The sequence below is a fragment of the Condylura cristata genome, unplaced genomic scaffold (genome assembly GCF_000260355.1).
Source record: "Condylura cristata isolate star-nosed mole 26May11 unplaced genomic scaffold, ConCri1.0 scaffold00009, whole genome shotgun sequence".
Classification (NCBI taxonomy): Eukaryota; Metazoa; Chordata; class Mammalia; order Eulipotyphla; family Talpidae; genus Condylura; species Condylura cristata.
Window position 1 is genome coordinate 57381722 of NW_004567110.1, and position 26988 is coordinate 57408709.

The 26988-nt window shown below is 35.7% G+C and overlaps 1 protein-coding gene across 1 annotated transcript in view; it reads right to left on the minus strand.

The window, feature by feature from the left end:
- RP1 (retinitis pigmentosa 1 (autosomal dominant)) overlaps window positions 1-26988 on the minus strand; it is a 147677-nt gene that overhangs the window by 11658 nt on the left and 109031 nt on the right. Inside the window, exons 19-21 of the mRNA XM_004680039.1 lie at window positions 10329-10461; window positions 9475-9626; window positions 6284-6438 (exon numbers count right to left, since the gene is read on the minus strand). Coding sequence (XP_004680096.1) covers window positions 6284-6438; window positions 9475-9626; window positions 10329-10461 — 440 coding nt within the window. The remainder of the gene's footprint in view (window positions 1-6283; window positions 6439-9474; window positions 9627-10328; window positions 10462-26988) is intronic.

The window sequence follows — 26988 nt, forward strand, 5'->3', positions numbered from 1 at the left end:
TTAAAACCACAATGAGATACCACCTCACCCCAGTGAGAATGGCACATCTTAAAACAACTAGCAACAACAAATGTTAGCAAGGATGTGGAGAAAAAGGAACTCTCCTGCCCTGCTGGTGGGAATACAAACTAGTGCAACCACTATGGAAAACTGTTCAGAGGTTCCTCAAAATGCTAAACATGGAGCTTCCATATGACCTAGCAATCCCACTCCTAGGTATCTAACCAAAAGACACAAAAACACTGATTCAAAAAGATACCTACACCTCATGTTTATTGTTGCTTTATTTACAATTGGAAAAACATGGAAACAGCCCAAATGCCCAAAAGTGGATGACTGAATTAAAAGATGTGGTACATATACACAATGGAATATTACTCAGCAACCAAAAAACTAAATAAATAAACATGTGTCTTTTGTAGCAACATGGATGGAGCTAGAAAAGATCATGCTTAGTGAAATAAGCCAAAAGGAAAAAGACCAGATGGTTTCACTCATAGCAGGAATGTAACGGACCAGACAAGAAAATAATAATAATAATGAACAGCTATATACCAGAGACATTTTATAGGGGTGGAATGGGGAATGGGATCAAAAACAGTAGGGGGAGGGAAATGCATTGGACTATGGTGGTGGCACATGGGTGATTTGGTGATGGGAAGCCCAAGGGGACTATAACTGAGATGGAAAAATGCACCAATTGATGTAAAAATAAACTATTTTGTTATTCATTTAAAAGAAAAAGTTACTCTGTCAATTGAGACCACCCCCAGCTCTAACCTTGACAACCCAAAACCTTATCTGACTCCCGTCACAGGATATAGACCCCTTAGTTTGTCCCCTTTATTTTTAGTATGTAGAACCATGTAAATTATCCATCTATAATTAACTAAATTTTGTTATTTTATTTATAAATATATATATATACTTATATATATGATCTTATAGATATGTGATCTCGTGTGTGTGTGTGTATGTGTGTGTGTGTATGATCTTAGTTCTTCTGAACACAGGTATCATTTTAACCTATCCAAAATTCATGGTGGATCTGAAAGTAAAAATATAAGACATCAAACTGACCTTAAAGAAAATCTTCCAAGAGTTGGGGATAGTAAAACAGACACAGAAACACATAAATATAATTGATTATAGTACATGATGAGCTACTGGTATGCACTTTTGGAAAAGACTTGCAAGGAAATGACAGTTGACCCAAGCAGAGGCTTCAAAAAGGTGACACACCTTTTGTTAATTTACCAGTAAATACATCAGCAAGAGCCCACTAGACTCTAGACATGGGGGAAGAAGGAGGAGGGAAGGTTTGGACTGGAAGTTAGGGAACTCAGATTGCCTCTCCAGAGCAGAAGAGAGCCAGACGCCTGACCTGGCCCCAGCACAGTGTGAGGTCAAAGTGTTTCAGCACCAGTGCTTTCCACAGTGTACAGCTCCAACAATGAGAGCAATGTCTTCTTTCCGCTTCTGCTCAAATGCCTGCCTCACACAAATATTTCAGCAGAGTAAAGGAATCTCTTTTCAACAATTAATACAAAGTTGTTAAGGATTATGGGAAGATGAGATGGGCCTGGACGGAGGGCATTCCACCTACAAAAAGTATCCAGAACTTGCGGACAGTCTATTCAATCATAGTAGAAACTGTCTTAACTCTTCAATTTTAAACAAAGAAAATCTCAAAACAAAAAGCATTATAAAGCAAAGAATCTGGAACAGAAATGAGGCTGAAACACTTCAAAAGTATTAGCTACAAAATCAATTCTAAGTAAAACTATACAGCTTTTTATCCTTGTTCGTTAGGTCAACATGCCTCAGGTATATAATTTGGTTTTGAGAAAATAAAGCTGGCCACGTTGCTCTTTGTTGACAAGTCCAGTCAGATAGCTTTAAAACATATTACTTATGTGTAGCTAAACTTTGAATTCCTGCATTCACAAGTCTTCTATTTAGAATTGCTTTATGTAGGGCCTTTATTTTAAATAACCTACTACTACAAGTTCATGTCAATGTCACTTCCCAAGACAATCAGAAGTTATGGAAGGTGATACTGAGGGACTTTTGGCTCTCCTTGTCTTCAGCCTGAAATTCTTTGCTATTAATGATCTATAAATCCAGACACTCACTGTTGAACAGATATCTTTATAAATTACATTGATAAATGTCAAAGGTAAATATTTACTTTTTTTTAATGATTTCATCATGAAACTCAAGGTCGTACACACATATATACATAATACTGCAACATGCTGAGTAACGTACAGAACAGTCTAGAAATCTCTAAGTTAATGCTAACAAGTCTTGTATGGAGAGTAGTTCATGGGTTCCACTTAAATAATATACTGCATTAAATAGTGTCTCCATGCCCCCCAAGATAAAGCTGACTCAAAGTCTCAGAATGTAAACTTATTTGGAAATAGATTATTTGCAGTTGTACTTAAGTATGCAAAAGACTGGAACAGTGTTAGCCCTTGTCTAGTGACTCCTTATAAGAAGAAAAGTGACACAGAAATACATACACGAAGAAGCAAAAGAGCAATGTGATAAAAGAGAAAGATATCAGAAAGATGAAGCTGCAAACCAAGGAAGAGCATGGACTATGGGTAAGCACGGTTGGGGGGGGGGGGGGAAGGAAACTAAAGAGGCATAAAGATCCTTGCTCAGAACCTTCAGAGGAAGGTATGCCCTGCTGGTACCTACTTTCAGACCGCTGTCCTCCAGAACTTTGAGAGAATTTAAGTCGCCAATTTTGTGATAATTTGTTATAGCAGTCATATGAAACTCATACAAATAGTAAATAAAAATGTTTACTTCAGTACATTGTCTGTTGAATGTTTGTCTGTTTCAAATACAATTTTTGCTCGCTCCAAATCTCAAATAGCCGTTATGTGTTCACGGTACATTCAGTGGTGTATCATCTATATTAAATATACAGAAGGCAGAAAAGTAAAATCCTTAGTTTAGGAATAAAATAAAACCAGAAGGATGTGGGTGTTCAATTGAAGAGGGGGTAAAAAAAGAAAAGGAGATGCGAATCCTGGCAGCAAGCATCTGTGGTGCACAAAGCATTCTCTTCTCACAGCTATGCTCTGCATTTCCCCCCTTGACTTATAAAAGAAACGAACAATTGGTGGTCTTTCTCTCTGCCCTAAATCAGTTGTGCTATAAATTCTTGTCTCCTTATAGAAGCATCAGGGAGCATGACTGAGATTTTCTTACAAATTTCCCTCAAGTATCACAGTCTTGAGCATTTATCTTGCCTGCACCTCAGAGCCCATTAGCTAGACCACCTTGAGTAGCTCACACACTGGTTGGAGAAGAGACCAGCCACAAATAATTAAGAGGGCTGCAGGCCTCCCTTTAGGTCAGAACTGTCTTTCAGACTCTCATCTTCCTGAGAGTCAGCTGTCCATGATTTTCACAAGCAGAGCGAGGTTTAGTAAGCACAGGGTTGTGGCACCTGAGTTCTGTTCTTGGCACCACTATTCTTCTGCCTTAAGAATTAAGAAAATAGGATCTGCGGAAATATCTACAGACAGGAAGGGATGGCTTTTGCAACCATTTCATCACTGACTACCATTTCATCAGAACTTACTGTTATATGATAACATCAAATATTAGCATTTGTTGTATCAGGACAGTGCACATCTATTATACTACTTATGGTTGTTAACATACTTCATGATTTTATTTTTTTCAGCTATAATCCTTTGAAACTAAATTAATCTATCACATCTATTCCTTCCAAACAAGGCCATGCTGGCATAGTAGAGAAATAAAGTACTGCAGTAGGTAAGGGTAATGGAGGCATTGGGCTAATGATGGAGAGACAGCATTAGGGCATGGTATTTAGCATAAGCATGAATGTATGATAAATAGCTTTAAATTATCATCAGAAGATTGCACATGTAAAATAAATCAACTGTTCATCAGCCTCTACGAAGAACATCATAACAGAGTTCACCAGACTCTATGAAGAAAACCCCAGATGAATCACTCCTTAACTCTTTTGATGTACAGAATAAATTAAACTGCTTCTCAGCCTGTAACATATTTGTGTGCTGGCTCTTAGTTCCTAAGATACTTATACTATGCATTATGATAAATCTTGAGTAAGAATTAGGAAAAGAGTTGGGCCAATTAGCTCCAGATAGCAGCAGAATTAGAATGTGAATTTACAAAATGTACAGGATGATGACAAGGAGAGCAGAGGAAGAGCATTCCTAGGTGAAGAAAAACACTCCAGGCCCTCCCTGGTGGCACAACAGGTTAAAGAGCAGCACTGCAAGCTAGCTGCAGCTTCAGCCTGAGTTCAATTCCCAGGTGGGTAGGTAACCCACATGACTGGGTTGGGTCACATCAATCTGTTAGTTCTGCTCCCCACTCTGTCTCTAGAATCCTTTCACCCCTCGCACCTCAAGCCTGTACCTGGTTCTGTATCCATAAATTAAAAAGGAATATTTTTTTAAACATATTCCAAGAGTCCACAAAAGCAAAATTAAACAGAACTTTTTCAGGTAACTAATGGTTGTCTAATTTCACTAAGATCTTGTAAAAAGGCACTCTAAAAGCAAATTAAAGGGGAGAAATGTAATCAAATGGCATATACCCCTGAATGGAAAAATCATATATTTGGTTTTTTGGTAAGCAATTAAGGAAGGTTTTTGAACAGGGAAACGATGTAACTTAAAATATGTTTTAAAAAATATTTTCCCTCAAATGTATTTATGAAAATTTTGAGGGCAAGACTATCCAATAAAATACTACAAAATAAAAATAGAGTAAAGGGGAAAAGTAAGAAAAAAAAAATAGAAGTTAAGTGTGAATAGTGACAGCAGTTGATTTGCCAGTGGTGAACAGCATATATAAAAAAAAATAGAATACTACTGCAATAATCCAAGCCGATATAATGAAGAAGTGAATTAGGAAAGAGAAGTCAACACAGAAAAGGCAGTGAGAATTAAAAAGGCACTCTGAAACTGAACTTATGACTGAGAAGGAAAAAAAGAGGGTGGGCTACTGTGGCTCTCATTACTTCTTTCCAGGTCAGTCATCTCCAATCACCTTGGGAGTTTGCAGTTTTTTAGTGAAATACCTTTAGTATTTTTAATTGAAATGACTTACTACTTTTTGTTCCACTTTTGTTTAGAATTAAAGTTGCAACTGTTTGCATCTTCAAATCTCCATGTTCTTAAATTTTCAATGTCTCTGTCTCTTCCTTTTTTGTTTTTTGGTCTCATTTCTTACTGATTATCTTTTTAGAAGAAGGTTCTGGGGCTATTCATAAAATGTTTAAATGAAGTTCAAAGTTTCTTATTCCGATGTTCACAATAGGATCCTGTTCACAGGAACGGGTCTGGGGCCTATCCTCCTTCCCTGTAATTAAGAGACTAAGCAACAAGGAACATCAGTGTCATCAAGTTGAAACTGAGCACTTTCTTGAGAGTGCAGGATTTAGAAAAGATCAAGAAAGAAAGAAATCTAGCAAGGATCAAAAGAGCAAGACTTCTTCTGGTGAAAATAAGGTATGTTTTCTTAAGCCAAGAAGTACCCAATGTTTGACAAAGAAATTTCAAGCAAGGAAAATATGTAGAATCTGGGCTTTAGAACTAGTGCGAGGACTTCCCTCGTGGTGCAGGGGTTAAAGACACAGCACTATCAAGTTATGGCTACCCACAGCAGCACAAAGTCAATCCCCAGCCAGCCAGGGAGGTGACCCACATGGCACAGCAAACCAATCCTATCTCGCCTGCTGCTCCCCTCAGCAGTGGATTTCAGTCACTCTGTTCTGTTGCCTACTCTGTCTCTGATGAATGCTCTCATGTCCCCACCTCCCCCAATAACTCTGGCTTACACCCCAGTTCTTATATACACAAATAAATTCATCTGTAAAAATATAAATAAGACTAATGTCAATGGGACCAATTCACAAATGAAGGGAATTGTTTCCCAGTTCATAATTGTTTCCAGGATTCAGGAGACAGTCCATGTAATTTAGATTTTAAAGTTTGTTTTTCTTATGTAATGTTCTGAGGATATCAAGATACCAATATTCAAACAAATATTCTCACAAATTATGTAATTATTTCTAGCATTAGATTTTTGGTCCTTTTGTGACATCCAGCACATTGAAATAATAATCACAAGCTAAGATAGTGTATGATGTGAAATACTGTGAAATGACACAAATCCCTGCAGAAAAACACATGCAGACACACACAGCATTAACTATCCTGCAGAACACTTTTTTATGGACCACACAGACCAGCACTACCTTTCACAGGTGAAGACAGACTCAGATGCTGTGGCAGGTTCTCTGACAACGACTTTTTCGCAGTACCAGTACTGTGATTTGTCACTGGCCTCACAGTGCAACAGCACCTTCTGCAGTTTTCCAAGCGACACTGCTTCTATTTGAAATGTATCAATCTGGTGTGGGAAACAAAAACAAAAAAAAACACTGTCAGAAATAACCAGAGCCCAGTACATGACAAGTGCAGGCAATAACAGTCCACAGACTACCAGAAGCAGAATAGTACTTTAAAAGAGATATTATTACAGCTTACATCTAAAGGAATAATAAGGAAAGAAAAACAAGCAAATTACTTTTTAACTATTAAAATTGTGTTGGGCTGTGATTTTTTCCTCTGTTGCAGTTATATTTTTCCACTTAGGATAGTACTAGTGTGACCTATAAACAAATCTAAGACAAAGGCTTCTGGTGTTGAGTTTTGCTTGCTTAGGTTTCTAGCCCTATGAGGCAATTTGTTATGTAGTCAGACTGACAGTTACATGGCCAAATGTGCAGTATGTTTAGTTTCAAAGAATACTAACATATTATAAAGCATGTAAGAATAAATTTTCTCCCTCCCTAGCCTGCACCTTCCCACTACCTCTCAGATAAATTACTTGTAGCCACTTCTCATCTGATGATCTGCTTTGGGGTCCATCCAAAACTACAGTACCACAAGTACTAACAGACTGCCTGAATCAGCATCCTGATTTCTTCTTGTTTCTTAAAATAACTTCAGTTTTGAAGATAAAATTAAACTAAGTCTATCGTGTCTGTTGCTGCCTTTTGATTATACCCCTGGTCACTTTGTAGAGAAAATGACAAGACAAATTAGTAGCTAATGATATGAAGTGTGCAAAATAATTGTGGTAATAAAACTAAAATATTATTGCCACAGTTTCTCAACTGAAAAACTCTTGAAATCACTTGGAATTTGCATTATATTCCATGTTTAAAAAATAATGGGAAAATGTGATATCTAAAATGAACTTAGGAAGAAAAACATGTAGCTCCACAGTCAGGGACCGAGACCAGGACCTTGCCTACTATGCACAAAACAACACTTGATCGGAACTTAGGGTAAACATCCCGGTTGAGAAAACAGCACACCCAAATCCCTTCCCCCACTCCCTTTCCCTTCGTGCTCAGCAAGTTCCAATGCCTGAGATAGGTTTTATCTCTGGCTCCCGAGATAAGTGTGGACTCCCTTAAGATGATGACGGCTCCCTCCCCTCAACCCCATTGGGCTTTGAGACATCAAACCATCAAGACCACCCCCACCTGTACTTTCTGTACCGCCCTCATGCTCTATCTATCTATGACTGTAACAAGAAAGAAGAAGAAGAATAAAAGCTCTCCTCAGTGAAAGACGTGTCCACGTTTTTCCTCACGCTGTCCCTGGGGCTCTACCCCCTCGCCTTGCTGGTCAAGGCCCCCCACACTCCACTCTAAATTTCAAAGCATACATTAAACTAACATTATTTACTCTTACTTATACACTGACTGGAGTTATACCTCCCACCCAATTTTAAAGTCAACCTATAGTATACCTTTCCACTCTCTGGTAAATGGTATATACAATTATGAACTGAAGAGGCTTAATCATGAAAGTGAGTTGTAAAACCTCAGCACGTATTGTCACGTGATGGTGCACTCTGCTGTAACAACTAGTTACCTCTCCTAGGCATCGAGTAGGTAACGATGCCTTTATCAGATATCACAAAGTGGTAGATGAAAAGGATTCTTTAAGGGAAACTCCCTGATCTTTTGGTGCCTTAATAGTAGTAGTATCATGGCATATAAACATTGTTTCTGTTGCAAATAATTCACTTTTGATAACAAAAATTCAGTATGCTACCCCCCCAAGCAGATCTAACTCTCCTACTCATTCTGATGAAAGCTTCTGCATGCTGCAGTGAAGAGTGAAAGAATTAAATCAGTTTTAAAACCACTTATGTTTCTGGGCCCTCCCTGGTGGCACAGCAGGTTAAAGCACAGCACTGAGAAGCTTAAGCCAATTCTGCATGGGTTCAATCCCCGCCTGCCCCAGAGGAGATCCACATGGTGCGGCAGACCTCTCCTGACCAGCTCACTGCTCCCCTCAGCAGTGTACTTCATTGATCTGCCTGTTCTGTTCCCCACTCTGTTCCTGGTGAATCCTCTCATCCTCCACATCTCTGGCCTATATCCCAGTTCTGTATGAATAAATAAATCTTTTTAAACAATCACTTATGTTTCCAAATACTTTATGAATTATTACAAATAATATTTGAGAAAAAAAACTCTCAACTTAAAAGTACTCTTTCTTAATTTCTGTTTTATTCTAGTCTTAACTTCAGACCCTGAAATCATATGTCCTTCCTATTAATAACACAATACCATTCAAAATTAACTGGATTGATTACATAGTTCACTTTAACTCCTCAACATCTTATAATGTAGGTTGATACTTACAAATAAAGGACAAAAGGCAATAGTGAAAGGGTTTTAAGTTGTGAAAAATAATGTAATTGGCCACATTCAAGATGCTTGAAGGAAAAGCTATGGTTTTATTACATGTAATACCCTATAATGGCCCTTCTATAGACTTTCAGAATAAGGTTTTGTTATCTTTCAATCCTGACAAAGTAAGTTCATATATATGTTCTCCTGATATCATCTCAATTCACTTTTTTCTTTTTCTTAAACTATCATGAAATTTTAATGCATTTTTCTTTGTCCCGTAGTTCATTACTAGTATAGTGCATACTAGTACACATCAGATATTCAGGAAAACTTGTGTTAAAGATATCCAGGCCCTCCCTGGTGGCGCAGCGGGTTAAAGCACAGCACTAAGAAGCTAAAGCCACTTCCGCATGAGTTCGATTCCCGCCTGCCCAGGAGGCTACCACATGGCGTGGCAGACCTCTCCTGACCCGCCCGCTGCTCCCCTCAGCAGTGTACTTCGTCGATCTGCCTGTTCTGCTCCCTGATCTGTCTCTGGTGAATTCTCTCACCCTCCGCATCTCTGGCCTGTACCCCAGTTCTGTACAAATAAATAAATAAATCTTTAAAAAAAAAAGATATCCAAAAATGAAAACTTTAAATATTAAGCATCTTTTGAACTTTCAATCATGCACAACCACCTTCAGGGTGATTGCTATGAACATAGAAAGATATTTGTGCAGACTTACCTGTCCTCTTTGAAATTTTACTGGCATATTAGATTTGTATAGGAGTCTAAGACCAGAATCGCCCCTCTCTCCATAGAGACAGAGGGATACTAGAGACTCAGTTGCTGCTTGTTCTAGTTGCCCAGTATGAACATCAACGTGGTATCTCACTACTAAAAAAGCAAGAGGGAGAGAGTGAAGAAGAAATGTGTCACTTTGAAATTCATACAAGCAGAACCCAAATACATGATCAAGCCATAATAAAAAACATTACATGAGAGTTCCTCTGATCTGAACTTTCTGCATCTACTTGAGAGGTTTTTGAGCTTCCGATTATTAACTTTAACTAAAAGTGAGCAATTAAAGACAATGAACAAATCCCCAGGGGACTGACAGAAAGAAAAAAAAATATTTTTTCAACAGAAACTATTATATGTATAATATAGGAAGACATTTCATGCGTAGTGTTACTAGTTGCAAAGAAGACAAAGCTATCATACATTATGCTTAAAATTTAAAAGGTTACAAAGTTTGATGAGAAAGTACATCAAAAGTGAGGGGATGAGATGGGGGTTGTCATCCAGGGCCAGATGAAGACACAGACATGATATTTTTCCTCTCTCTCATGGTCTCAATCCCTGAGATTGAAGCTGAACCATAGGTCTTTTTTTTTTTTTTTTAAGTTATATTTAACTCCATATCCCCCAGTGACTCATGGTTTGATAATGAAAAAGTCTTGTCAATGGATAAAACAACTCCTTCAGAAGTAAAAAAAAAAACTAAAATCTGTAACTATAGAGTTCAGAAGTAAAAATAAGCAACTTTAAAACTATTTGCATGTACACAATATGTATGACCAAAGATTAGTAACACACATGGAAAAATAGCTTGTCCTCCTTTTACTACAGGAAGCTCACAGACAATATCCGCATCTGCTTGGGTTAGAGATAACCACACATTTGCTGCAAAATCTAAGGTCTTCTTGCTCTTCACATGTTGCATGGTCACCTAAGATCATAAGAAACAAAGATCAAATTGTGTAATTTCCAATTTCTCATAGCACTTAGAATTCAAATACAACATAGGGATTCTTAAAATATACTGCGCAGACTGCTGCTCCTGGTAGTGGTGGTGGTCGTAGTAGTAATGACTACTGCTAATTAGGCAATTATCATCTGCCAGGTGTTATGCTAAATGGCTTATTTTAATTATCTCCTGTATCACCTTTACCACATACAGCAGTTACTAGGAAGGGATTTATGGAGAAACTCCAAAAGAGATTGTGTGCTCATATGAGCCACCATAGCAGGCTCATCTAGAACTGTTTAAATTTTAATGTTTGTTAAATGTTTTTGCACTGTTGTAGGCTGTGGGCTAGCCCTCAGCTGAGCAAAGTGACCGCACTTCCCAGCACAAGATAAGTTGCCTTAACTCCAACTGCCTACTGAACCCGTAACAGACCCCGCATTAGCACTTTGCTCCCCTGGCAGTTAATTCACAAGAATAACTATCTTTATTTTCTTCTTCATTTCTCAGCAGAAGCCTTAAAGAATGAATTTCATAATAAGCTGCCTTCTCATCAATGACAATGCATGAAGTGCCTTTTCCTTTCAAGATACAATTCATCTTCCAAATAAGTCTGTGTATTTCTTCAACTTCCTCTGTGCCCTGACCTGAGAGCAAGTCCCACCATTTCTCAGGCAGCGTATTCTCAGGTTCACTGCCATATCCCACTTATTGCCATTTTTGTTTCTCTTGAACCCCGTCTTAGAGCTGTTACAACAGAAATTATTCTAACAAGAAATCTGGTCATGTTGTGCACTTCCACAACTTTTTCAATAGTTTTATGTATAGCATAAAATTAAAAATCTTCAAAACAATAATAATATTGTTGAATAATAATATCATTGAATAATAATGTTCAATAATTGAAGAGATAAGAGATATAGATCTTATACTCCATTTGTATTTAATTTCTGCTCCCATTTTCACAATTTTTTAAATTGTGAAGGCAGTAAATGATGTCCAAATTCCTTAAAGACCACAATGCATAAGCCTAGTCTTCAATATTTGCATCATAACCTCTCTTGCCAAGATGGAGACTGAATGTTTTAGAGTGAGATTGTTTTATGTAATAAAGTGACAGCTTACAGAAAAGAAAAATAGAAAAGTTATTTCCCAAAGCAGAACATTCACAAGAGTGGGTTTGTGATATCCAGGAATACTGTAAGAGTGATTCATTTTAGAACATCTGACTTGACTTGCCCAGCTGTCAGTAAGTGCATGTGCATATGCGGAGGAGTCATATACTTCCTTTCAAATCCAAGTGCCAGCTATATGACATGGAAGGTGTTTATCATCATTCAAGAACCTTAACATCCTCAATTAGAACAATATTATCCATTTTGTGATGTAAACATTAAGTGTTTATTATTGCTGGTAGTGGTAGTAATAACACAATTAATCACAACATATTTTTAATAATAAATATATTCAAAATTAGAAGTATAAGTAACTATATCCCTAAGCTAAATACATGTTAGCTATGAAAGGATCACTTACGTGAATATGACAAGTTATTTTAGAAATAGTAATTTTATTTTTAAAATGATCTGGGAAAATACAAGTGTGTTTTCTTATTGTGGAGTTTATACTAAATTATTTTGAAAATATTTCAGCATAAATCATTTCATTGACAATAGCATATTCTTGGTTAAAGATAGGCAAAGAGAGGAAAAAGACATGAAACAAAATCTTTTCAAGTCAGAGTGCCATCAATTACTTCCTTATCTAATTTTTCTTTTTATCACGGAACATCAGTTTACAGCCCTGTATGTGTGTGCTCCAGCCCAGTATGTGACACAAAGGTATAGGATTACACCTCATCAGATGCATGCAGCCACAACACACCCATCACCAAGGAACCTCTCCACCACAGTCTATGTAAAATAGGAATTCTTAAACATTACTGGAGATTATGGTTTCTCAGTCTCTAACATCTTCTTAGATACTGTGGAGGAAAAACTTCACCCACATACTCAGTTCTTTATTATCAGAAAGAGAAATTCTATTCTAAATTCCTCACTCCTACTATACTTGGATGATTTGACTACTACTATTCGGGGTGACAATTAAAGGCCTTTTTGTCTCCTCCTTTTGAGTAACTTCTTCAATTTTCTCTCTCCTGGTCCCCATAGGTCTTTAGTTTATTAGTAAAGGGGTGCATACGCAAAGAACAAAACTCTAAACTTCAAAATAAAGAGAACTCCAAAGATTTTGGGAATCCAAAGCTATCTTTTAATCTCTCTCTCTCTTTTATGTATCTTATTCCCTCAGTAAAGCCCTCCAGTACTTATTATCTCCTAGATTCCTAGTTGTAAAATCCTTGAATGTTGTCTCAGAGTTGGTTCCATTCTGATCCTCTGTAACATCAAGAAGGAACACATAAAATAAGATAACATTTCTCTAAATTACCATCCTCTCTATACCATCCTCTCTATAATTTTACCTCTTCTACTAACATCCTATTTATTCCTCCCTAGCCCTTTCCCTACCTGACCTAAATCATATCTTTAATGCCAAACAGGTTGCCCAATGAAATAAAGACCAGCTCCATTCAGGTGAGAGGAAAGACCCTCAGTGTGGCTGGGGGATACAGGACCATGCAGGAGTGAGAGTACCAGCTGCCCTCTTCCTTAACTTAAATTCCACATCTTTTTTTAATCCCTATCTATTAGGAATTACAGTAATCAATATTAATATCAACAATCTTTGACATCTACATTTATATCATATTTTACTTTATGAAATGTTCTTCATATATATATTAATCCTAATCTTTCTAGCTTTTCCTGAAGGAAAAATGTCATACACTGAAAAATCAACTGTTTCTGAGAACCAAATTTGTAGTTAGTTGTCTGCTGGACAGTGGATGAAAAATAATGAATGCATTAGGAAAAGTTGAGAAAAATGCTCTTAGAAATCTGATGCCAAAATGTCAGGAATTTGTTCTCTAAAACAATAAATACTTCTGCTTTTAAAATATATATTCAATTTGTACAATGATTCATAAGAGTTACAGATAAATAGTCACCAACAAATATATTGGACACTAAAGTCTTTAAAATATTATACTAGATCTTGTACTAGAGACAGTAAACAAGTACTGTCAGTCAGATGTATTTTCTTTAAGAGCTGGAAAATGGGGCCCTCCTTGGTGGTGCAGCAGGTTAAAGCACAGCACTAAGAAGATAAAGCCACATCAGCATGAGTTCTATAACCACCCTGGAGGCATGGCAGACCTCTCCTGACACACCCACTGCTCCCCTCAGCAGTGTACTTCTTTGGTCTGCCTGTCCTGCTCCCCACTATCTCTGGTGAATCCTCTCACCACCCCTATACCTCTGGCCTGTACCCCAGATGTGTATGCATAAATAAACCTTTTTTAAAAAAAAGTTGGAAAATGAAACTAGTATAAAATTTGAATGCATTTTCAGAGAACACTCTAAATATTCTTGGAAATTAGACACCAAGTCAAAATTCTACTCCAAGTTACCTTTTTATCTGGCACTGTTCCTATTGATAACGTCCTTTTTTTTTTTTTAAACAGAACTGTATGAGGAGGAACAACTATGGTATTTATGAGTGACCGAGGGACTATCAAATGCATGAATTTACTGTTGGTTCAAATAAGCTGGCGTGACTTTTAGAATGCTTCTATAAATGGCTGGAGGCTTTTGATATTAAATGCTTGACTAGATATTAGTGAGCTGGTGTTTCCTGCTGTTCATTGAACTAGAAAACTCTCAAAAAGTACCTTTTCTTACAACATTTCAGAACTCTTTCTTTTCTGTGGTTCTTTCTAGAATGCTGAAGTGAACAAGCAGATGAAAATGAAAAGGACTAAAAATATTTACAAAATGTTTTAACACTTCAAAAAAATTCCTATTCTTGAGACTGGAGTTCATATGAAGTAGGATTTTATATCAAATGAAGAAATAATAGTTAAAAAATAATCACAAATCTACAATAAGCTATGACCCACTTCAATCAAATACTCAGAGGAATCAAGAAGTTTCCTATTCTATTTGAGTCAAATTATTCAAGTCACTTGTAGTGCACATTATAGCAGCAGCCCAGACACTTGGAGAGAACACCAGACCAAGAATTAGAAGGGGTTCTGACCTTGAATAAGCAACTAACTCACACAATCAATCAAACCACCAAAATCTTGCAAGCTTTGTTTCTTTTTTACCCTTTACGCACACCAAGGTTCAGCAACACAAATATATTCCCATGAGAGTATGGTAATTTTCCTCCATTTTTCATTGATAAACTACAAAGTATTTCATATCTATTACAAATATTTGTCAAAATGTGTTTTTTGTATTTTATATTGAGTCATTGTGCTGATATGTTGTGCATCATTTTTTTTCCATTACAGTGGAAATACTTACAGGTATTGTCACCATGTCCACCCTCTGCCAAAATGCCCAGAGTCCACCACCACACACAATTTTACTCCCTCCTTTCTTTGTTCTCATCTCTCCCACTGTCCCTGACTCCCTCTCGTTGCGCCCATTGCACAGTGAGCTTTCAAGTGGTGTTGTTTTAGTTTGGTTTATCTGATCCTTTCTTTTGTTTTTCTGTATTACACATATATGTGACATCTGTTATTTGTCTTTCTCTTTCTGACTGTTTTCATTTACTATACCTTTAAGGGATGTTAATATCCATCCATGCTGTTGCAAATATCAAGAGTTTATCTTATTTTTCTTTTATAGCTGAGTAATATTCCTGTGTATGTGTATGTATGTGTGCATATCACACTTACTTGACCTATTAATATGTTTTGGGGCATTTAGGCTTTTTCCATATCTTGAATATTGTAAACACCACTGCAATGAATACAGGAATACAAGTTTTACTTTCAAATTAACTTTGTGCTTTTGTATTTTTCTGATAGATACCTAGCAGTAGAATTGCTAGGCTATATGGCAGCTCCATCTGTGGTCTTTTGAAAAACCTTTATATTCCCACTACCAGTGTAGAAGGGTACCTTTCTTTCCCACTCTTTCACCAACATTTATTATTTCTGGTCTTTTTGATGGTGACCATTCTCAAGATATGAGTTGGTAAATCATTGTGGTTTAGATTTGTATTTCTCTGACAATAAGTGATAAACATTTTCTCATGTCTATTGGTCATTTGTGTTTTACTAGCTTATTTAAAATGTTTTATTAAATTATTAACAAAATTTTATTAATTTATTAATAATTTTATTGATTTATAAATTTTACTAATTTATTCCACAAATATTTATCCAATATCTACTATACAGTAGATACTATACAAGGAGTTAAGGTTATAACATTTACATGTAGCTCAGTTTCCAGTAGAAAGGCAGCATACAAATAAGAAATATACAATAAATGATGTGATATCTGAAGTGACTGAGAACAACTGGGGAATTACTTTAGATTATGACAAATGTCACTCTGAAGCAAGAGAGGGTTTTGTGGGTGAGTAACTGTTGCTCACAATAAGTGCTGGCGAACACGTGGAGAAAAAGGAAGATTCTTGGGCTATTGGTTGGACTCTAGACTGGTCCACACCCTATGGGAAATGGTATGGAAGTCTCTCAAAATATTAAAAATAGATTTACTATATAACCCAATAATTTGTATTCTAGGTACCTATCCAAAGAATACAAAAATACTAATTTGAAGGGAAATATGTAGGCCTATGTTCATTGCAATCAAGCTATGGAAACAATCTAAGTGCCCTATAACAGATGCATGGGTCAAGAAGATCAGTTATTTAAAAAGACAAACTTGATATTTGCAAAAACATAGAAGTTACTGAAAATGCTAAGTGAAATAAATCAGGAGAAAGACAAATATGGAATAGTGCCAATTATATATGGAATATAGATAAGTAAAACAAAAAGTCAGGTAAGGCCAAACTAACAACAAACCCAAGGAATCTTACTGTAAAACTAAGGCTACCAGAGAGAGAGGAGAGAAAAATGTTAAAAACAAAAAGTGGGAGTACCCAGGCACTCAGGGTGCTTGCGTTACAGTAAAGGTGTGGGAGCAACACCTGAGAAGGGAGATCCTCTACATATAAAACACAAAGAATGTAAACAGAGTTACCTGAATTTAAAAAGTAAAAAAGTTACGCCTTCTCTAGGGGAAAAAAAAAAGATGATCAAAGATGATCAAAGAGGTGGGGTAGGGACCAGATAAAACAGAGGAAAGATGTGATCTGAAAAGTGCTTTTAAAAGATCTTACTGGCTGCTCTTTGGAAACTAAGAATATAGGAATCTAACAAAGAGCTGTAAGGCTATTTTAGTTGACTTCCAATAAAAAAGAAAAAGTATGGTGGTATGGAATAAAGTAATGGTAATAAGACAGAGAAATACAAATTTAATGTATGCTTCAGTAATAGAATTAACAAGGGATTTCTGAAGGAGTAGGTTTTAAAGGCCAAGGAAATAAAACAATCCACGAAAATTCAGTGTTCTGGTTTGGATACCTGGATGGGAGGCAACGCTATTCATGCAAGTTATACTAACAAAGAAACATGGTGGGGCTATCAAAAGTTTTATTTAATTTTTCACTTTATAATCATAGTTTGTAAGATAAGGGCAATATTGATAAGTTCTACTTTACAATAGGCAAATTTCCAAGTAAAGCTAATTACATGACTTGTTTAAATTAAACATTTTCAAGAACTGAACTCAAATCTAATTCTTTTACCTCAATTTAAAAGTATAAAAGTCAATTTCTAGAGAATAAAATATAGAAAACTTATTATTCAAGCAAACTTATTCATGTAATATAATATTTGCTAAAACATACCCCTATCTTTTTTTTATTTAATTTCTATGGTTAATTATTATGACTATATCCAGTCATAGCCAACTTATTTTGGGCCCAAGCTATGTGTTACCTAAAACAAATTAAATGATTTGGGTTAGTATTTTATAACAGTATTTTGGATGCTAGATATTATAACCAACTAATGTGTATTAATGTGGCTAAATAGGAAGTCAAGCTTTCCAAAATGGGAGCTAACGTATAACTAAGAACAAAACTTTCAAACTACCACTAGACTGATAATGCCAGAATATCAGGAAATGGGGTAGCTATTCCTTGCTAAAAATTTAAATGTTAAGCAAAAAAAAAAAAGCATGTTTTCATGTATCTTAACTTGAACAAGAATAATCCCAACATACATTAGTGAGAAGCACTACTTTCTCAATCAATAATATCCCATCAGTACTTTCACTGTTCATAGTAAGAAATTGGTAACTGTAAACGGTTCATCATTATTTATGGAGGAAAAAAAATTAATGCAGATTTCACATTTTCTCAGTTCACAAAAGTAGCCCTTGATCATTATAAAACCACCACTCCCATTTTTAAAATGTATTTCCTTTTGGCTTTCAAATGGGCACCACCTAGCATATATTTTATCTATACAAAGAAAGATTTAAAGTCATGGCTTGTGCTTTAGTTCTCATATAGAAATGTCAAATGTGAGCACTACTAAAAAGCCAGTATGGGTGAGAAAAAAAAGCGCTGATATTAAACTTCAAAGTCAAATCTTATGTTGCGATAGATTTGGAAAAAGAAAAATGTTGAGTTTCCAAAGATATTTTTTCATTGACATATATACTAATTTTCCTTTAAAAAACAAATGTTTAAGGAAAAGCAGTGTCTTTAGCATAGAAATTCTTTAGCATTTAAGTTCCTCAATCAATAAAATGTTAGGTTGAACTCAACAGAAACTAGAGTTCATTTTCTGAGCTCCCTTTCATTTACAGCAGCAAATATCAGTCGTTTCACAAGAAAACATTACCACAAAACCTCACTCTTGGTCTCTCAGAAACCTAAAATTCTTGAATTACTTAAACCAAGTAGTTTGAGTAGTTCAATATGTGTCCTAAAAATAACTGACTGAAACAGACATGTCATAGTACTGGTGATGTCTGCATTAACACATCAGAATGCAACACTGAAGTTCTAACACCTCAATCGGGTTACCCAACCTTTCTGCTCAGCATTTGAGAAAAGGGAGGAAATCAAATTAGCTCCTTCAGTAAATACTTTGGAAGGCAGATGTAGTGATAAAGGATTTTCACTAGATATGACAGCTAAAAATTAAAACTCTCAACATAACTAACAATCCACATTCTGGTTGATAGTTAAACTGTAGAATGAACTCTTTGACAAAAGGACCGCATCTTAGCCATGTTGGTATGCTCAAATTTTTAGCTAAAGTACTTCCAGAGTAGGTGCTCTAGTAGTACATAATGGGATACTTTGAATAGGAATTCAATTTGTATGCTTTGTACATTTGGACCATTATTTATTTTAGCAAAAAGTTCAAAAAAGAAAGGTCTGTTTTTCCTACCAAATGCATTAAAATATGAAAATAAAATTATACTAGTCCTCACTTTTCCTAAAAGATCTATAGTTAATTTGACTAGGCCTCTACTCGTCTATGTAAAATGGAAACATTCTAATAAAAAAGTAAACATTGATAAGGGGGAATGTATAGAAGACATAGAAATTATTAAACCATCCCATTGAGATGTGTATAAAGATAAATAAAACTTCTATTTTGTGTGTAAATAAATTTCCATCACAATTATGAAATACCAAGAAAAAAAATAATGACTGGAGTTCAGTTATGAGACAGAAAATGCTATGTAGTTGTGGTAGCAGGTAAGTGGAAATATGGAAGAACAAAAATTGTTATCTCAAAAACTAAAATAAAAATTTTAGAAAAGATGATAGTAATTCTATACACAAATTTTCCTCTACACAGCTTGAGTGGAAATGTGATACATGGTAAGAAAAAGATCTCTTAGATAACATATGTATATTCTACCTGAATAAGGTCAAGCAACTTGTCTTTGAAAAATGTAAGGCTACTTAAAGACCACTTGAATACAAAGAAAACAAATTTGCTATACAAATAGACATTTACCTTCTCACTGGAGAACAAATCATTTCACTTTTGTAGTTACACAGTATTTCATGACAATTCTTGAAACACTAAAAACTGACATAAGCAATTTCTAAACAACTTCACTCACTACCCTTTCCTGCTTTGCCTTTACTGAGCTTTCTCTACTCTAAAAAGTGTCCTGGTCTATAAAGCATTCCCAGTTCCCTTAGAGCGCACACGTATCTCTCTAAGGGCTAACCTACTGTTATTAGTACCTGCACATGCAGTTGGGGCTTTAATTCTTCTCAATTTTTTATGTTTGTTATTTAATTTTGTTTCTCCATCCAGAATGAAACAGAAGCCACAGCTTTTAATAATTTTGTATCACCACAGTAGTGAAGGCCAGACCTACAAGAAGGTCATTATTTGTTTTCTTATATATCATCACAGTGTCAAAATTAAACTTCCTATTTCTAGGTCAAAAGTGGTTCCTTTGTTTCTCACATTGATTTACCTCGCCCAGAAAGCTCCATAGCCCTGGGGAGCCCAAAAGAGAGAGCATATTAGCTAATCATTTTCTAAAACATATAATGTATATATTCTATTAACTATGACTGAATTCATGCAGACAAAGTCATATTTCCCATTGTTTAATAGCTATATAAATGAATCAAAGATGGCCTCTGTATATTGGCTCCTAAGTTGTTTATTACTTCATCTCAGGATGAAATCCATTAGCTCAAAAGCCCACTGACAGCAAACTCAAATTTCATAATGTTAAAAATAGCCCAAATGACTTTTTACCACAATTTAAAAAAAATAGCCCAAACACATAAATCTTTAGCTTTTTAGAGCCAGCATGCTTTGCAAAGTCCACAAAAACCTCACCCAACAACTGCTACTTATTGATAAGATATGGTTTTGTAATTATATGGCCCCAAGCTGCTGTTGCTGCTGTCTTTTGGAGCTCTTTGAAACAGAGATTCCCTACTATGCTGCTAAGAGACATCAGTGATCCTTTACTGAAACCTTCATCTTTCCTTGGGGTTCCCTTGCCCTCCTCCTCTACCTACCTACACCTTAATCTCTGAACAAGACTCCTGCTTTCATGTGTTAAGATTGCACACATGAAAACCTTTATGTGCTCCTCCTGCTAATCACTGGTCATATCTTTGCCCTTGTTTGGTTTCAATATTTTCAATATGTCACAAACATGTAAATCAAAATACTCCTTCCTAGCTATGCTAATAGATTTTTACCTGAAAAATACAGTCCCAGTGTATTCAGCTTGAATTTGCTATTAAGCATTTATTTACCATAGTCTCAAATATATTAACATGTATTGAAAATCTCTAAGAAAGGAATGAAAAATGAGTTTTTCAATGCACCATGGAATATTTAACATAAACATAATGTGAAAGCAAAGGCAAGACCAGGTTCTCATATCAAAAGTGGACTCTGAACGGGTCCTCCTTGATGGCACGGAGGGTTAAAGCACAGAACTAACAAATAAAAGCCACTTCAGCATGACTTCAATCCCCGCCCTGGAGGAGATCCACATGGCACAGCAGACCTCTCCTGACCCGCCCGCTGCTCCCTTCAGCAGTGTACTTAATCAGCCTGCCTGTTCTCTCCCCACTCTGTCTCTGGTGAATCCTCTCACCGCCTCTGGTCTGTATCCCAGTTCTATATGTATAGATAAATAAATCTCTTTTTTTTTTTTTAAAGATTTATTTATTTATTCGTACAGAACTGGGGTACAGGCCAGAGATGCGGAGGGTGAGAGGATTCACCAGAGACAGAGTGGGATACAGAACAGGCAGATGGACGAAGTACACTGCTGAGGAGAGCAGCAGGCGGGTCAGGAGAGGTCTGCCTCGCCATGTGGATCTCCTCCGGGGCAGGCGGGGATCGAACTCATGTGGAAGTGGTTTAAGCTTCTTTGTGCTGTGCTTTAACCTGCTGCGCCACCAGGGAGGGCCTAGATAAATAAATCTTTAAAAAAAAAAAAAAAGTGGATTCTGAGCTTAGGTAGTTGGGCATTAACAGAGAAAGTAATATCGCTGTGTTTCTCACACAAATACTAGTTTCTATATACTACTATCCAAACAGAAACCAGGAATCCTTGAAAAAGCCTGATTCAAGGACTAGGGGAAAAAAAGTTTTAGATGAACATGAAACATTCAGATCATCCAAAGGAAACATGTCAGAGGATATATCAGTTTAAAGGGCCTTCTATTAGCTAACCCTACAATGAATTTAACATGAAATAAATGATGCTAAAAACAGATTAAGCCCACCTAATAAGATAGATAAGATAAATAAAATAAGAACCAATGAGTTCATGATGGTAAATTAACTTAGTGAATTATTTTTAAAAATACAAATTTTAAGTTAGGGAGAAAGGAAAGTTCTACCTGTAATAGAATGTCAAATGAAAGGTAACTATAGAATCTGAAAATCATTATTTGGCAACAATTACATTAACAAATGACTTAGGATGACGAAAGTGAGTAAAAATGTATGACAACAAAAGATCTGCAAACAATACTTTTCACCAATCATTATTTAGTAAGTACAAAATATTAATTTTACACTGAATAATTGTGAACAGACGTACCACTCCAACCAAATACTCAGAGTAAATATTACCATAATGGAACAAAATAACATTGTGTCTCTCCTGATATATTGTGTCTTTATTTATTTATTTTGAAAGATTTATTTATTATTTATGCATACAGAACTGAGGATATAGGTCAGAGGTGCAGGGGTGGTAAAAGAATTCACCAGAGACAGAGTGGGGAGCAAACAGGCTCCCCAACATCGCTGAGGGGAGTAATGGTCAAAACAGGAGAGCTCGTCCACTGTGCCATGTGTCACCTCCCGAGCAGGGGCTCACTCACTGAAGCAGCTGCGGCTAGCTTCCCAGTGCTGTGCTTTAAATCTTGCACCTCCAAGGAGGGCCCAGTATCTTGTGTTTTAAAGAGCATACTATATTTTCTGTGAAATTTTTACTAAAAATGCATAATTTAAATTTAATAACAAACACAAATAGAAATTTTATGAAGGAAGAGAGCTGCACAATTCAAATACAAGATTATTGCGCACGAGGAAATATAGAGCACTTCCAGATTAAAAGTAACATTGCTGGACCTCCCTGGAGGCACAATGGGTTGGGACACAGCTCTGCAAGCTAGCTTAAGCTGCTTCAGGGCGAGTTCGATGCTGGCCCCGAGGTGATCCACATAGCACGACAGGACTCACTGTCTCACTCTTCCACCTGTTCTGCTCCCCACTCTGTCTCTGGTGAATCCTCTCACCCCCTGCATCTATGGCTTGTACTCCAGTTCTGTATGCATAAATAAATAAATCTTTTTTAAATAAAAAGATGCTCAGCAAATGCTCATTTTTTAAAAAAGTAGCATTTCAATTAAATACAATTTACTATCCTGGATTGAATCCTTGTTTATAGAAAATAAACACTGAAAAATTAAAGACCAATGGACCTACTATCTGTAACAATTTCTCAAGTTACTAACATATATGCATACAAGTATATATATGTGAGAATGGTAAGGCAATTAGGATGAATGTTAACAACTGGGAATCTGCAATATAATTCCAATAAAATTCTCAATGGCATTCTTCAAATAAATAGAACAAATATAGCTGAAATTCACAAAAACCTCAAATAGCCAAAGATCTCCTGAAAAAAAAAGAGGAAGAATGTAGGTATTACACTCCAAGACTTCAAACTATACTATAAAAATATAATAACTAAAATAGCATGGTACTGGAACAAAAACAGACTCAAAGACCAATGGAATCAAATTGAAAATCCAGCCATAAAGTCACACATATATGGCCAACTAATCTGTGACAAAGGAGCAAAGAATACACACTGTAACAAGAGCATTCTCTTCAATGAAATGTGATGAGAAAACTGGAGGCAAAAAAATGAACTACTCTACTACTTCACACCATACACAAAGACCAACTTAAATGGATAAAACACCTGAATGCAAGACCTAAAGCCATAAAATATAGAGAAAAAAAAAGGCAAAACATTTCAAAATATGCATCTCAGAAACATCTCAAAGACTAATACCAAAAACAAAATAAAAGATAAACAGCTGAACAATATCAAACTAAAAAGCTTCTGTACATCAAAAGAGACAATAACCAAAAAGGAAGAAAATATATGCACTATATACAACTGACAAGGGACTTATCAAAGATCTACCAAGAAATTACACAACTCAATAAAAACAAAATAAACAACCCAGTCAAAAATTGGGTACAAGAGCTAAAAAGACACTCTTTTTTTTTTTTCCTAATAGGAAATGCTGTTGGCTAACAGCATATAAAAAATGTTCAACATTATTATAACCAGGGAAATGTAAATCAAAACCACAATGAGATGCCACCAATATGAATGGCCAGTATTAGAAAAGTGTCTTTTTAGTTTTTCTACACATTTTTTGTCTAGGTTGTTTATTTTGTTTTTGTTGAGCTTCATTGGCTCTCTTAGATCTTTTTGATCAGTCCTTTGTCATTAGTATTATGCATAATTTTTTTTTCCTTATCAGTGGGGCATTTGCTTTTGTTTTACTTTTTGTTTTTGTTTTTACTAATGTCTCTTTTGCTGTACAGAAACTTTTAATTTTTTTTAAAGATTTATTTATTTATTCATACAGACCTGGAATACAGGCCAGAGATGTGGAGGGTTAGACGATTCACCAGAGACAGAGTGGGGAGCAGAACAGGCAGATTGATGAAGTATACTGCTGAGGGGAGCAGTGGGCGGGTCAGGAGAGGTCTGCCTCACCATATGGATCTCCTCCTCCTTCGAACTCATGCGGAAGTGGCTTTAGCTTCTTAGTGCTGTGTTTTAACCCACTGCGCCACCAGAGAGGGCCCCAGAAGCTCTTTAATTTAATGTACTCCCAGTTGTTTTTATCCTTTCCTTCTTTTTCTTTTCTTTAGGTGATGTGCTTTAAAGTTGTTATTGATACATATGTCATGTAGTGTTTTGCCTATAGTTTCTTCTATATATTTTATAGTTTCAAGTCTTGCATGCCAATGTTTATTGCACCACAATTTACAATAGGTAAGCTATGGAAGCAACCCAGATGCCCAAAAATAGATGACTGGATCAAGAAGACATGGTATATTTACCCAATGGAATGTTACTTGGCAACAAAAAAGGATAAACTCATGCCCTTCACAGCAACATGGATGGAGCTGGAAGGGATGATGCTCAGAGAAATAAGCCTCATTTGTAAGAAGAATGTAGCAAAAAAAAAAAAAAATGAATCAGAGGGGGGAAAAGTAGCTATAATAAAGTAAAAATCAAAATCATCAGGCAACTATAGATCATAGACATTCTGTAGGGGAAGAGGAGAGAAAAGGACCAAGAAAGGGGTAGGTAGAACACAAAGGACTACGGTGATAATTCATAGGTGAATTGGTGGTGGGAATTTCACACATTGTACAAAAATGAAGGATGATATAATGAGTACATTTTTTAAAAATTTGAAAGCTAAAAAAAATGGCCCATATTAAAAAAAAAAAAAATACTGACAACAAATGCTGGCGAGAATGTGGAGAAAAAGGAACCCTCTTATCTTGCTAGTCCAACCACTCTACAAACATTTCCAACCACTATAGAAAGCTGTGTGAAGGACTCTCAAAATAGTAAAAGTAAATCTATCATACCCAACTACGCCATTCCTAGAGCTGCTACCAAAAGGACAAAGATATTAATTCAAAAGGAAACCTGTACTCCTATGTTTACTTCAGTATGAGTTACAATAGGTAAATGTGGAAACAACTTAAATACCTAAACACAAATGACTGGATCAAGAAGACATGGTCATTTGCACAAAGATGCCAATTCCAGCAACACAGATAGAGCTTGAAGGAAGAGCAGTGAAGTATGTCAGAAGGATAAAGAAAACTATCAAATGGTTTCACTTATAGGAAGAATCAGGAGTACCAAACAAGGTGTAAGATCAAAAAGACAAAACTATTAAGCAAACTATAAATCTGAGACATACGGGTAGAGAGAAGGGTGAAACAGGAAAAAGAAGAACACAAGAGACAGTGGTGACGGTTCACAGGTGATTTGATGGGAATTTTACAGAGACTACACCTGAGGAAAGAGATCAAACATGATACAAACTTCACAATGATGTAAAAAATAAGCAAACAAATAAAAAAGAAAATATGATTTAAGATATTGAGGATATAATCATATTGTGATGGTGGTTATAATCTGGCAGGCCCACGGAAGCCTACAACATTTCCACCAAGTTCCTGGAAAAGCATCCTTTGTGGTTCAAAGGTCAAGTGATGACTTGATCATTCATAATAGAGGTCCATTTCCTTTTGCCTTAGTTCTCAAGAGAAGGAGTCTTAACCCAAGAAACTTCCATATCAATGGGATTGTAGTAGCTTCTCTAGTTTCAACATCAATCCCCATGTTGGATATTCTGGACTAATTATATTTTAATTCAAATTTAATATACTTTTAGTGATTAAGTTTTGAAAACTAAAGTACAAAGAAGTAAGGAAAACTATATTCTCATCATTGAAATAAATGTTAATCTTTTGAAAGAAAAGCACAACTGGGAATCTGAGTAAAATTAAAGATCTTCCATGCTTGAAAATTTTTTATAAATTTTAAATAATTTTAAAACTTAGAAAAAGCAAGCTGTAAAAAAAACTCCCTTATTCTACATTACTTTAGTGGTTTAATTACAGTTCTAATTGCTCATTTTGTTTGCCAAATAGACTAATATTCTAACCAGTTTGCACGTTACAGAAACCTCTACCACCTAAGAGAGGAGGAATGCTGCCTTTCTTGGTTCTGTGAACTGAATATTCTTTTCTCTGATTACCTCTGTTTGGGAATGTTTTTCTATCCTATTAAAAATTCACTCTAAAGTGATACTGCTATACTTCTGAACTCTCTTCTCACTCAAAGGTCCCAGAGCAAATACGTAATAGTAACGACTCTAGGTCAACTTAACTCATTGTTAAGTCTCTTCTAAAATGTTCTGACTTGTCTTTCCTAATAATTCACATGTACGTAATTTGTAATTCTACAAAACCTTACAGATTCTATGGGTATATACCTTCTTCCTAAAAGGTCATTTTTGGGTCTCTCCTTTGAAGCTTTTCAATACTTTTGAGTAGGAAAAAAATTAAAATTTAACATATGATTTCCTTCCCATCTCTGAAGCATTTAGAATAAGGCAGAGCACAAATTTGGTGTTCAGAAATACTATTTGCTCAATTACCTGACCCTATACTTTAAGAATAATAGCTTTAATTGCATTATTTATGTGCTAAGAATTAGAGCAATAAGCTTTCCCACAAAGTTAACATATTCTCATTTATTTTCATTATACAAAAACACAATAATAAAATGCACAGAAAGATTCCAAAAGACTATTTTAAATGGAAAAAAATGATCAATATTCTAGATTTTATCAGTGATAAACCTCAAATATTTTAAAATAGCATATCTGGTACTATGAATGAATCAATGACAGATGTCATATTTC